The following is a 14,259-nucleotide window of genomic DNA, read 5'->3' as shown; positions in this document are numbered from 1 at the left end:
CCAGAGTTTATTAAAGAGTGTTTTAAAGACTTACCTACTGGCCCCTGTACCAGCTCCTCTCATAGTAAAGTCCATTACAGTGGAAGGAGCCCATTGGTGCTTTGTTGTGTGTGTAGGGACTCTTCTCATGCTGCTGCAGAGGTTTGCTGTTATTTTCAGCAGCATTAGTGGTTAAAAAAGACCTTTGAATGCCTTCACCGTGCTGCCCCGAGCTAACCACTGTTAGCCACGTCCGGCTGTTAGCATCTCTCCTGGATTTCTACGTTAAAAAACTTTCTCTATGGATTATTTGATGGTTAAAGTGCAGAAAAAGACCCTGGAGGACGATTTTACACCAGGATCACACTTTAACGCGTCTGGAGCCGACCTTTAAAGTGAGGTAGATGCCGTTTGGTCGTCGGGGAACGTGTCATGTCAGGCGACAGTGTTGGATGATCACGGATGCGCGTGTGCCTTTAATCATAGGATATATAATATAGAAACTATACGAAGCCATATGATCTTAACTTATTGTATTCTTTAAACTCTGAATGGACTGTGACGTGAAACAAAGGTCGTTGGAGCTGCAGAGGTTCTGCGGAGGACGACTTCTTCCCTCGCTGTAGACACATCGGACCGTGTCGTGTGTTCGCAGCTTTTGTTGTTTTTAAGGCGCCGTGACTCAAACTCAACTCGTGCACGAGCTTTGAGTTGAGTTTGAGCCGGAGCGACTGCAGACGCTGCTCTGGCTGCAGATCTGGACTCTGTGCAGTGAGAAGGGGACGTGGAGAACGTGCGGCGGGTTTGGTTACGTGTGCGTTTGAGCGTCTCCTCTTCATGCATCCTTGATATATTGTTCTTATCTGTGTGTTCATGCCTTTTGAATGTTCTTCCCTTCACGTCGTTCGTGGCGTTCCCTGCATCTGTGGCACGAGAGCTCGTTTTTCTGTAACCGTCGTTTCTTACTTTCTCCATTTGAGTTCAAACTAAGTGCCCATCCTGGTTTCTGTGTTTCTTTTGCTTAAATCTGTTCTTACACTGCTGAAAAGTCCTAATTTGCATGAGTAAACGACTCCGACAATCCCCCAAAAAAGGGCGTGAGGCTGCAGGGCCGTGTGCAAAACACCCACACACACAAATGAGAAAGGAAAGTCGAGAGAACGACGTCCAAACGAACACTTACTTCAAACTCACACAGCTCGAAAACGGAGGAACTTGTGCAGGAAGTGAAGGAAACGGCCGTCGTGTTTTGCAGCGATTGTAAATATGAACAAATGTATGAAACCTGCCTCAGATGTCGAGTGTGTCTGTGCTGCAGGAGGGTTTAACCTGTTTCCCCGTCACTCTTCAGTTGTTTTATTCAATAAAGGCTAAAAAAACGAGCTTGTGTGTCTGTCACCGTTGCTTCTTTCTCCATTTGAGTTCAAACTAAGCGTCCTTCCTGGTTTCAGTGTCTCTTTTGCTTAAATTTGCACTTAAAAGTCAAACTCCCGTGCTAGTGGATCCTCATTTGCATGAGTAAACGACTCCGACAATCCCCCAAAAAAGGGCGTGAGGCTGCAGGGCCGTGTGCAAACACACCCACACACAGAAATGAAAACGAAAGGTCGAGAGAACGACGTCCAAACGAACACTTACTTCAAACTTACGAGGCTCGAAAACGGAGGAACTTCTGCAGGAAGTGAAGGAAACGGCCGTCGTGTTTCGTAGCGATTGTAAATATGAACAAATGTATGAAACCCTGCCTCAGATGTCGTGTGTGTCTGTGCTGCAGGAGGGTTTAACCTGTTTCCCCGTCACTCTTCAGTTGTTTTATTCAATAAAGACTTAAAAAAACGAGCTTGTGTGTCTGTCACCGTTGCTTCTTTCTCCTTCCTGGTGTCTGTGTTTGTTTTGTGTTTGTGCAACAACAGGAAGTCTCCTCACACACTCTGTCGTCTCTGAGGGGGTTCATTTACACCGCTTTAGCTCAATAAGTCCATTTTCAGCTCAGCGACGTGACTTCCTGTCTGTGTCTGTGTCTGTGGGCTCCAGCTGAACTGTACTTTAACATCAACACAAGAGCAGGAGCCGTTCACCTTCACCTTCATCTTTTATTGCACTCGTGAGATTAAAGCTCAGATACTTCAGTGAGCTGCTGCAGGTTCTCTGGCTCCAGACTGCTGTGACATGTGTGAACCACCAGGTGTCACCGCTGTGCTGCTCGGTTTAAGTCCCTGAAGCTTCAGGTGTTATTAATATTAATATTAATATTAATATTAATATTTAGCACAAAGAGGAAACTTCCTGAGTCTTTATTCGCCTGTGGAGTTTGTGATCAGCTGATGAACAAGAGACAAAAACACACAGAGTGTAAATGAGTCTGCTTCAGGGGAAACACGTCAACAACAACTTTAAAGCCTGTTATATGAAATATGTGTGTGTTTACAGATTAGTGTGCTACAAAAATACTATTGCAGCCTCATAAATAGAACATTTTAACATGAGAAGGAGGACTATATCTGCAGGAGGTCGTCAGTTCATCTCTAATATTTGCACATTCTGAAACATGAGAGTAGTTTATTTAAAATAAACAGCGACGGTGCACATTAATGAAGTTACTGTAGAAGAGGCTGTTTTTCATCTGTCGTCCCTGCACAGACGTTAAAGTCGCCCTAAACACACAACAGGACACAGAATACAGAGAAAATTAGATTAAATTACACAGTTACAAAGTTAGGAGCCAGGGCGATCTGCAAAACACGCACAGCAGTTAACAAACGTGACGAAACAGCATCGATTTAGAAAACATCATTCAAGAGGCAACACACATCACAGCACGCAGTGTGTCTGTGTGTGTCTGTGTGTGTCAATACAGCACGCAGAGCAGACGCACAAATACAGAACACACGCAACACAATAACAACAAGAGCACAATAAGACGCACGCAGTGTGTCTTTGTCTGTCTTTTTGTGTCGTTTTGTGTTTTTTTGTGTCGTTTTGTATCTTTTTGTGTCTTTTTGTGTCTTTATGGTCGTTTTGTGACTTTTTGTGTCGTTTTGTGGTCTGTGTGTGTCACCACAGCACGCAGAGCAGACGCACAACTACAGAATGCACGCAACACAACAACAACAAGAGCACAATAAGACAGCACGCAGTATGTCTGTGTCTGTCTATCTTTTTGTGGTCGTTTTGTGACTTTTTGTGGTCTTTTGTGTCGTTTTGTGGTCGTTTTGTATCTTTTTGTGGTCTTTTGTGTCGTTTTGTGGTCGTTTTGTATCTTTTTGTGGTCTTTTGTGTCGTTTTGTGGTCTTTTGTGTCGTTTTGTGTCTTTTCGTGACTGTTTGTGGTCGTTTTGTGTCGTTTTGTGGTCTTTTGTGTCGTTTTGTGTCTTTTCGTGACTGTTTGTGGTCGTTTTGTGACTTTTTGTGGTCTTTTGTGTCGTTTTGTGGTCTTTTGTGTCGTTTTGTGTCTTTTCGTGACTGTTTGTGGTCGTTTTGTGTCGTTTTGTGGTCTTTTGTGTCGTTTTGTGTCTTTTCGTGACTGTTTGTGGTCGTTTTGTGACTTTTTGTGGTCTTTTGTGTCGTTTTGTGGTCTTTTGTGTCGTTTTGTGTCTTTTCGTGACTGTTTGTGGTCGTTTTGTGTCGTTTTGTGGTCGTTTTGTGTCGTTTTGTGACTTTTTGTGGTCGTTTTGTGACTTTTTGTGGTCTTTTGTGTCGTTTTGTGTCTTTTCGTGACTGTTTGTGGTCGTTTTGTGTCTTTTTGTGGTTTTTTGTTTCTTTTTGTGTCTTTTTGTGGTCTGTGTGTGTCTGTGTGTGTCTCTGTGTGTCACCACAGCATGCAAAGCAGAAGCACAAATACAGAATGCATGCAATACAATAACAACAAGAGCACAATAAGACAGCACGCAGTGTGTCTGTGTCTGTCTGTCTTTTTGTGTCTTTTCGTATCTTTTTGTGTCTTTTTGTGGTTGTTTTGTGTCTTTTTGTGTCTTTCTGTGTCTTTTTGTGTCGTTTTATGTCTTTTTGTGGTCGTTTGGTGTCTTTTTGTGGTCGTTTTGTGTCGTTTCGTGACTTTTTGTGTCTTTTTGTGGTCGTTTTGTGTCGTTTTGTGACTTTTTGTGGTCGTTTTGTGTCTTTTTGTGGTTGTTTTGTTTCTTTTTGTGTCTTTTTGTGGTCGTTTTGTGTCTTTTTGTGGATGTTTTGTGTCTTTTGTGGTCTGTGTGTGTCTGTGTGTGTCTCTGTGTGTCACCACAGCATGCAAAGCAGAAGCACAAATACAGAATGCATGCAACACAACAACAACAAGAGCACAATAAGACAACATGCAGTAAAAAGAGAAGATGGCTGCAGGTTCAGCACAGACGGACCGAGGACAGGAAGCTGTCATCAGGTGTTGGTGCGGACAGAGCTGAGCACCAGGAACCATCTCTGCAGACGAGCTCTGGATGAACGAGAGCGTTTCACGTCTCTAAGAGTCGCTGGGATTTAATTCCACTCTATACCAAGGAAACACAACGGGACAGGAAGTCCAACATTTACAATATTCATTCAGACTAAATATAGTTTTTACTTTCATTCTGATTATTATTTAAAAATATAACTTTTAATAAAGATTTGACAGATTCAACCTTTAATTCACAATAATTAACATTTGAAGTAAAGTGATTTTGTTCACAAACTTGTGCGAACCCCGTATTTCCACCTTTCTAATGCTGCTGAAGGACGCTCCGAGCGTATCATCAGTCCCGGTCTTGAACACCGACACCTGTGTTTTCCCACCTCTCAAACCCAGAAAGACGTCACCGCCGTGTCGTCACTGCAGCTCCTGGAACAGCGCTTCAGTCACAGCCGCAGCTGAAGGCCGCTCCATGAATGGCCTCCGTGTTCTGTGAGGGGAAACGTGTGTGTGTGTGTTCAGGCGGCGCCCCGCCCTTTGGAAACATTACTGCATCACCCGGGAACTCCACCTGGCACTCCTGAGGCCCGCTGCACCCCAACCCTGCTGACTGGGATTTCTGCTGATGTGTGTGAGGTGACGGGTGAACGAGGCCGAGGCAGAGTCCTGGGTTCATCGTCCTCCTGTCCTCGGGTCCTCGGGTCCTCACGGTTTCTCTGCAGCGCTGCAGTTCTCACCGCGGCGAGACGACACGCGTGATGAACTTTAAACCCTTTTACGGAGCCGTTTGACAATTTGAGAAATACGTTTAATCTCTCGGAGTTGGACGAGAAGCTCCACATGCTCCATGTTTGTACGATGAATGTGAAGCCGGACCTCGAACCTGAGCGACGGATGAATCCACCAAACCACATAAATGATCCAGTTCGGTTCGATTCAACACGTCGTGAGCCTGAACCGCTGACGTTTAGGCGACTAAACTACTCTGTTTCGGGAAAGATCATGGATTGGCCTAAATGAGTCGTACCTACGTCACATATTTACGTCTAACAGTGCTGGTTAGCTTTGAAAAAGTCCACGTTGACTCTAGGTTCTAGGCAGACACCGACATAAGTCCTGTGTTTGTTTGACCCGTGCACCGCCCGGACCTCGCTCCTCACGCAGAGTCTGAGGCATTTCTACGACTTCCTCTTTGCTCCTGTGATAATTATTATGGCCACTAGAGGTCGCCGCCTAGCAACAAACGTAAAAATGGGTCGTTGAAAGCTGCTGGCTCAGTCGACGGTCTCACTAGACCAGGGCTGGGCGGTTCCTGCTCCTGGAGCCACTGTCCTGCATGTTTTAGGTTCCTCTCTGCTCCAACACACCTGAGTCTAACACACCTGAGTCTGACACACACCTGAGTCTAACACACCTGAGTCTAACACACCTGAGTCTGACACACACCTGAGTCTAACACACCTGAGTCTGACACACACCTGAGTCTGACACACACCTGAGTCTGATGATCTGCTCGTTATCAAGCAGCTGATGCTCGTCACAGTTTGATTAATGTTGGACTCAGGTGTGTTAGACTCAGGTGTGTTAGACTCAGGTGTGTTAGACTCAGGTGTGTCAGACTCAGGTGTGTTAGACTCAGGTGTGTTAGACTCAGGTGTGTCAGACTCAGGTGTGTCAGACTCAGGTGTGTCAGACTCAGGTGTGTTAGACTCAGGTGTGTTAGACTCAGGTGTGTCAGACTCAGGTGTGTCAGACTCAGGTGTGTCAGACTCAGGTGTGTCAGACTCAGGTGTGTCAGACTCAGGTGTGTCAGACTCAGGTGTGTTAGACTCAGGTGTGTCAGACTCAGGTGTGTCAGACTCAGGTGTGTCAGACTCAGGTGTGTCAGACTCAGGTGTGTCAGACTCAGGTGTGTCAGACTCAGGTGTGTCAGACTCAGGTGTGTTAGACTCAGGTGTGTTAGGGTAGGGAGGAACCTGTAACATGCAGGACAGTGGCTCTCCAGGACAGGAAGTGCCCATCCCTGCTCTATACGGTCATGCATCTCATCTCATCTCATCTTCAGCCTCTGATCCTGGATCAGGTCTCAGGGGCAGCAGCTCCAGCAGGGACCCCAAACTTCCCTTTCCTGGGCCACATTAACCAGCTCTAACTGGGGGATCCTGAGGCGTTCCCAGGCCAGTGTGGAGATCTAATCTCTCCACCTGGTCCTGGGTCTTCCCCGAGGCCTCCTCCCAGCTGGACGTGCCTGGAACACCTCCCTAGGGAGGCGCCCAGGGTTCATCCTTACCAGATGATCCTGAACCACCTCAACTGGCTCCTTTCAACGCAAAGGAGCAGCGGCTCTACTCCGAGTTCCTCACGGATGCTGAACTTCTCCCCCTCTCTCTAAGGGAGACTCCAGACCCCCTCCTGAGGAAACACAGGCGGATAAGATGGTGAATCTCTGCTTTAAGAGGCGGGTTGAGGTGGTGGACCGGTCCCTGAACACAGCCCTGGGGGGTGAATGGGGTTCGTTTTCCTGTCGCTGTGTCACAACTTCTCTTCTAGTCCTAACCGAGTGGTTTTCGTGCCGAACGCTAACGTCACCTTTTGTCGCCTCAAACACGTCACTTAACAGTAGTTTTGGTGCCGTTGCGGTCGACTTCCGCTCACTGTTGTGGAAGATACAGAACTGTTCACGCGATATCTTACCAACCTGCTCGTGACCTTGCATCGTTCCTACCCGGTGATGGGAGTCTGTGGTCACATGTAGCTCGTTTAGCCTCTGGCTCCTAACGACGCGGCTCCTTTGGCCCAAAAGTCTGTTTACAGACGATAAAGTCTATCGCTCGGCAACAGAGCAGATGTTATTATCTCTGATTATTCTGCTCCGTTGATTTGAAGTTCCACGTCCAAGTTCATTTCTGGGGCTGATGTTTTGATCTCAAGTTAGCGTCGGTCGCCAGGCAACGAGTCCAGCAAGAGTTTCCCCAAATCTCTGGTTCAGAGCTGCGACTTTAAGTGAGGCTGCACACGTCAGACCGTCAGACCGTCAGACCGTCCCCTTGACACACTGACACCTGACATTGTTTGCAAACTGGTGACAAGACGTGATCGTAAGGAACAAATCTTTTTAGTTTTGCAGTCTTGCAGCAGACTTCACATCTGTTGCTCTGTAGAACAGCAGTGTCCGATCACTGCAGAGGCTTATTTGAACTGCAGCTCAGTGTTCAGTGTCAAAGCTGGAGCCAAGCAAAGCTAACTCTACACCAGGGCCCAAGTGGATGACATAAAGCGGCGCCGGGGCCAGCTGGGACCGCGCCCGTTTGCTCTCTGACACCCGTACATGGAAGAAGCCCTCAGTGGTGTTTTTGCCCGTATTGTGTTTCTGTCTCATTCAGCAGGCTGGTGCAGGTTGGCTGCAGGCCCGGCTCGGTTCAGAGTCTCCCCAGAGAGCTGAGACAGCGGCCGGGGCGCCAGGAGGGCCGTGCTCCCTCAGAGTCTGGCTGCGTCCCATCTGTGACCTCAGCTCTCCGTACGTGACTGTGGTTCAGGTGAAAAGAGTTTCCTGCAAAAGCCTCAGGGGACCGATGCTGTTTTCTCACGTTTGAGATGCAGAGACGACTTCACCACGTCACAGATGTTTACCGCTGCTCCTGAAATTGGGCCTTTGGCTCCTAGAGGACACTTTAGCACACGTTTAGGCTCCTAGAGGACACTTTAGCACACGTTTATGCTCCTAGAGGACACTTTAACACACGTTTATGCTCCTAGAGGACACTTTAACATACGTTTATGCTCCTAAAGGACACTTTAACACACGTTTATGCTCCTAGAGGACACTTTAACACATGTTTATGCTCCTAGAGGACACTTTAACACACGTTTATGCTCCTAGAGGACACTTTAGCACACGTTTATGCTCCTAGAGGACACTTTAGCACACGTTTATGCTCCTAGAGGACACTTAAACACACGTTTATGCTCCTAGAGGACACTTTGACACACGTTTGGGCTCCTAGAGGATACTTTAGCACTTGTTTATGCTCCTAGAGGACACTTTAACACATGTTTATGCTCCTAGAGGACACTTTAACACATGTTTATGCTCCTAGAGGACACTTTGACACACGTTTGGGCTCCTAGAGGACACTTTAGCACTTGTTTATGCTCCTAGAGGACACTTTAACACATGTTTATGCTCCTAGAGGACACTTTAACACACGTTTATGCTCCTAGAGGACACTTTAACACACGTTTATGCTCCTAGAGGACACTTTAACACATGTTCTTCTGAGCTTTGCCTCCACGCTGTTAGCACGTCACACGCTTCAGTCATCTGATTGGTTGATATGGCCCATGTGTTGATGACAGACAGACGGTTTATCCAATCAGAAACCAGGATTTTCACCCCTTCACAAAGATCTTTAAACAGAGTTCAGACGGATCTGCTGAGACCATGAGAACCTGGAGACTCAACCATAAACACGGAGGAGAAAAAAGGGGAAAGACGAGTTTTTATTCTTATTCTCTTCTGAGTCTTTATTGTTCGCTTTAAGTTCACTTCTTATATTTAGTTCGTCTTGTTTCCTTTCGTGGGGAAAAAGAATATTAATACATATCACACTCTCGCCGGCCCCCACCGGCGCCCGGGTCGCCGCTCGCCGAGCCCGTCCTCGGTCAAATGACAAAGTACTTTTCACACAGGATGATTATTCAATTGATTTATTGAATTACCAGAAAACCAGCTTTTGATCGTTTGCGTCATGAATCCCGTGGGACACATTCATGTTGACCCCCGTGGAGAGGGTGGAGGTCACGGACGGCGCTCGCCTCTGCTCGGCTCGCTCGCTTTAAGAAACTACAGCATTTGTATCAAAAATAGCAGTTTATGGAGGCGCTGCACGGATACGTCGACCTGCGCTGACGGCTGCGATGCGCCGGTAGAAGCTGCGTCATGCTCTGAAGCCAAACGTGGAGATGGAGCCACAGAGAGCGACTCTGCGTCTGATCGTGCCGGGCGTGTTCTGCTGCTGCGTATGGCCGGCCGACTGTGCCACGATTCGCGCGGGACTTCCGGGACGCGTTAAGTCGGTCAGGACGCGTTCCATGACGCGTTCCATGACGCGTTCCATGACGCGTTCCAGGACGCCTTACAGGACGCCTTACAGGACGCCTTCCAGGACGCGTTCCAGGACACGTTCCAGGACACGTTCCAGGACGCGTTCCAGGACGCCTTCCAGGGCGTGTTCCAGGACGCGCTCCATGACGCGTTCCAGGACGCGTTCCAGGACGTGTTCCAGGACGCGCTCCATGACGCGTTCCAGGACGCGTTCCAGGACGCGTTCCAGGAGGCGTTCCAGGACGCTATCCAGGACGCCTTCCAGGACGCGTTCCAGGACGCGTTCCATGACGCGTTCCATGACGCCTTCCAGGACGCCTTCCAGGACGCCTTCCAGGACGCTTTCCAGGATGCGTTCCATGACGCCTTCCAGGACGCCTTCCAGGATGCGTTCCAGGACGCCTTCCAGGACGCCTTCCAGGACGCCTTCCAGGACGCGTTCCAGGACGCCTTCCGGGACGCCTTCCAGGACGCCTTCCAGGACGCCTTCCAGGACGCCTTCCAGGACGCCTTCCAGGACGCCTTCCAGGACGCCTTCCAGGAGGCGTTCCAGGAGGCGTTCCAGGATGCGTGCCAGGCAAGTTCCAGGACGCCTTCCAGGACGCGTTCCAGGACGCCTTCCAGGACGCCTTCCAGGACGCGTAAAGTCCCGCGCACATTGTGGCACAGTCAGCCTGCCATAGCTGCGGGGCGCCTCCGCTCCTCGGGCGCCTTCTACGTGTTCAGTGCAAAATTCAGTATCGTGGACGTTTTGTTCATGTAAACCAAAGAGACTCGGAGAGTTCGGCCGATAAGACAAAAGAATAATAATAATAATGTAAATATTTCTACAGTACATCAAAAAAATAGGCATAAACAGAAGTTACAGTTCTAGATAATAACATCCTACTATAGAAAAACATAAACGTTGGACTTCTTTCCCTCCTCGTGGCGATGTTTGGTCCAAACACGTTCGTACAAAAACATAAAATACTGGACGGTGTGATGAAGTACAAAGTACCAGCTGTAGCACCTGGTGACGTGCGGGCGGCCGACATCGATGTGAGTTGTGCGTGTGTTTGAGCTTTCCTCTCGTCCAGCTGTGCTTCATGGCGTTCACGGCGTTGGTGTTCTTCCTCCAGGTCTCGGACAAAACGAGAATAAGTGCCGGAAGTATCCGTCCGAGCTGTTTGGCCGCGTCCTCGGTGTTTCCGTGACGTCCGTTGAATGGCGTTAAAGGCTTTGATTAAATAATAAGAACCTTAAATATGTGTAAACTTTCCCTCGGAGAGGATCCGCTCACAAAGCAACAACACGTCTGAAGGTTTCCATGAAGTAAAGCGTCACAGTTTGAATGTGTCCACACGTCCTCTGTCTCTGTGTCTGTGTGTGTGTGTGTACGTGTGTGTGTGTGTGGGTGTGTGTGTGCGTGTGTGTGTGTCGTGGCTCAGTTGTGGCCCTTGAAGCAGTACACGCCGTACAGCTTGTGCTTCTTGTCGGGGAAGCCGTTGAACCTGACGGCGGCCTCCGTGGGGCTGCAGCGGCGGCGCGGGTGGGCGATGGGGTAACGGACGCTGCCGTCGGCCAACCAACCGGCGTCGCAGCGGTCGTAGCCCAGCAGCTTCCAGGCGGCGTACATCTGGCCGACCTTGGCGATTTGCGCGCCGTCTTTCTGGCAGGCGCCGACCGCCTCGTCGTACGTTAACTTGGAGGGGTGGATCAGGTAGTAGAAGCGACCTGTTGGCGAGAAAAAGACGAAGGGACGTAAAGAGATGAAACAGGTTTGGGATGCACACACTTCTGCGTTCAGGCTCTGGTGTATTGGGATTATACCACAGCTGAGAGGCGTTGTGTAGCCTGATGAAGCAGGTGTAATCTAAGGGCGCACTCCCACTGTGCCTCCGTACCGTGCCCCAGCAGGTGTCACGGCTAAAGTCTGGTTCCTTTGACCAGTGTGAGTGCAACCGTACCACGTCTAGGAGCGGCACGCTTGCCGTCCACGGCCCGTTTGGGAGAGGTGGGCTTTAGTAAAGCACGTTTGCACGTGTACGAGCACGAGCGTGCGCACGTGTACGAGCACGAGGCCTACGGCGGCTCTGAGGTCATTTCCTGTGCGCCTGTTGGGACGTAGAAAAAAGAAGGAGGGACCATGCGCGGACATTTCAAACAATGGCGGTGAAAGGTTCACGTTGGTGTGATGCGGAGGTGGAGTGTTTACTGCAGATTTGATCGATGAAAAGATTCAAAAACAGTCGACAAGACGCACAAAAACTCTGAGGTCTACGGAAAGATCTGGAAACAAAGCCACGCATCGCCATGACGTCATCAATGCGTGTGACGTGTTACGGCGTGATGACGTATAGGCAGCAAGAAGCATTCTCCGAGGCCCAGGTAGTGTGAGTACAAACGGGCCTGGAGGGGGGGACAAGGACCCTAAAGCACGGGGCACGGGACGCACGCACAGTGGGAGGGCGCCCTCATATATCTTGATGCACAGATTCCAATTTAAACCGTTTTAGGAACAAAAATCCTCCACAAAGAATATTTCTAAAGAACTAGAGTGTAGTTGTTCTGACTGGAGCCTGTTAGATTAAATAACGTAAACTTCTTTTCAAATATGTAAATAAATGTTTGTAAAATGTAAAATTCATGTTCATGTTTTGTTTTTGTTTGTCTGCAGTGCTAGGATCATTTTGCTTATTGTTATTATAATTGTTTTATCTTATATTTACATATTCAAAATTAGCATTTCAATCGAACATTACATTGTTAGATATGAGAGTAGATAGCTACGGAAGCCCAAAAGGGTCACATGCATTTGATTTCTTCTATTGTCCCGTGATAACGAGATAAAAGAAATGAATGTATGTATGTACTGTTTGACCCTTTAGGGCTTCCGTAGCCATCAATGTCTACAACATAAGTGGTTTTATGTCATTCTGAACTGTTCTATATGTTGTTTAATTTACCTTTACACACTCCACACACACACACACACACACACACACACACACACGCACACGCACACGCACACACACACACACACACACACACACACACACACACACACACTCACCTTTGTAGTGGGCTGTGAAGCAGAACACGTCGTAGTGGTTCTTGTCTTTGTCTCTCAGGCCGTAGTTGCGGACGCCGGGCACCGTGTTCTTGCCTCCGCACGGTTCCCTCGGGGTGGTGATGGGATACTGAACCGAGCCGTCGCTCAGCCAGCCGGCGTTGCACCAGTCCAGCTTCCCTCGCCACGCGTCGTACAGCTGGTCGAAGGAGGCCACGATGGCGTCCTGGTCGCGGCACGCCCTCTCGGCGTCGTAGAAGTTGAGGTTGTAGCGACCCAGGCGGGGGAAGTAGGGGAAGACGACACCTGCGGATGAGAGGGAAGAGCTGCAGTTCGCGCATACAACTCACATCTGTCCTGAGGGGTTTGGACTCAATCCTGTTCGACTAAGTGACTGAGAGCACGTCTCGCTGTGTAAGCACGGCGGTTTCCTCTGCAGCACCCGTGATGGCTGATCTCTCAGAGCTGATGAAGCCGGCGCTGATGAGCACTCTGCTTACACAACACTCTGCTGACTTTCCCCCGGGCGCTCGCTGCTAAATTTACTCTGCAGCCCTGTTACGGGACAATGACGTCTCAACGTTCGCTCACCTTCCAGGTCGAGGGACACCACCACCGTTCCATCTTCCAGCCCGTCGATGACCTCACACTTGTATCTCCCATAATCCTCCAGGGTGAGCTCAGTGATGACCAGAGAGGCGTCCATGGGGGAGGAGCCCTGCAGGTGGACACGCCCGTGGAAGCTGCCGTAGCTCCTTTTGTGATAATCCATGGCAACGAAGACGTCCACCTGGAGCGAGATGGAGAAGGGTCAGACTGTGTCGTTAAACTTTAAAATTACAGAGTAAAGATTAAGACAGAGAACAAACTGTGAAACAGGCAAAGATATTTCATCATTTACAGTTTTGGATCGATCTGATGTGACTCAGTCAGAAGTAACGTTCAAGGACGAAGCATGAATGTGTCTTCAGACCAAAGTCAAAGCTTTTCGCAAAGTGCATTTTTATACAAAGTCAAAAGACACAAACGCAGAAGCAGACGCAGACACATCCGCGCAAGTTCAAGTGTTTCAGCTGCAGCTAAAGTTTCAAATTCTGCGACGCTGGGGCTTAAAATTCGATCGGCGCAGAGATTCTCCTGAGAAAAGATTTGGAGAAAAGTGAAAAGATGTGCGAGCGATCGTTGTACTTTACTTCAAACCAAGCTAGCTCTAATGTTAGCGTTAGCCGTCTTCCAGTTAGCACTCTTACGCTCCAAGCAGCCGTATTTGCAGTAAAACATGACGATATTGTGCTAGTTTGAAGCAAAAGTGTCGGTGTTTGTTTTTTTTTTTGCTTTCCTGTGGAGAGTTAAATAATGCGATTTAATACGACTTTCATATCTTTTAAACATAAAACGGTAACCAGCTAGCTTGTCTTAGCATAATGACTAGAAACAGCGGGGGGCAGCCAGCCTGGCGCCGATAAAAGGTAACAAAGTCCACCTAATTAAGGGCGCACTCACACTGTCCTTCCGCACCGCCCCAAAACAGGTTTTTCGGGTCAAGCCTAGTTCGTTTGACCAGTGTGAGTGCAACCGCTCCACACATAACTGCGGCCAGCTTGCCGTTTACGGCCCGTCTGAGAGAGGTGGGCTTTAGTAAAGCACGTTTGCACGTGTACGAGCACGAGCGTGCTCACGTGTACGAGCACCTACGGCGGCTCTGAGGTCATTTCCTGTGCGCCTGTTGGGACGTAGAAAAAAGAAG

General features: G+C 48.8%; 2 protein-coding genes across 3 annotated transcripts in view; both read right to left on the bottom strand.

The window, feature by feature from the left end:
* The window catches only part of acads (acyl-CoA dehydrogenase short chain), a 358,028-nt gene that overhangs the window by 119,606 nt on the left and 224,163 nt on the right, over positions 1–14,259 (bottom strand). The gene's annotated exons all lie outside the window — the stretch shown is intronic.
* Positions 10,093–14,259, bottom strand: part of hapln1b (hyaluronan and proteoglycan link protein 1b) — a 23,275-nt gene continuing 19,108 nt past the window's right edge. For both annotated transcript variants that reach the window (XM_083929478.1, XM_083929479.1), the window contains exons 4-6: positions 13,104–13,302; positions 12,516–12,818; positions 10,093–11,176 (exon numbers count right to left, since the gene is read on the bottom strand). In XM_083929478.1, coding sequence (XP_083785604.1) covers positions 10,887–11,176; positions 12,516–12,818; positions 13,104–13,302 — 792 coding nt within the window. In that variant the 3' untranslated portion in view covers positions 10,093–10,886. The remainder of the gene's footprint in view (positions 11,177–12,515; positions 12,819–13,103; positions 13,303–14,259) is intronic.

Source organism: Echiichthys vipera (genome assembly GCF_963691815.1).
Source record: "Echiichthys vipera genome assembly, chromosome: 16".
Taxonomy (NCBI): domain Eukaryota; kingdom Metazoa; phylum Chordata; class Actinopteri; order Perciformes; family Trachinidae; genus Echiichthys; species Echiichthys vipera.
This window is presented reverse-complemented; position numbering and strand designations above follow the sequence as displayed.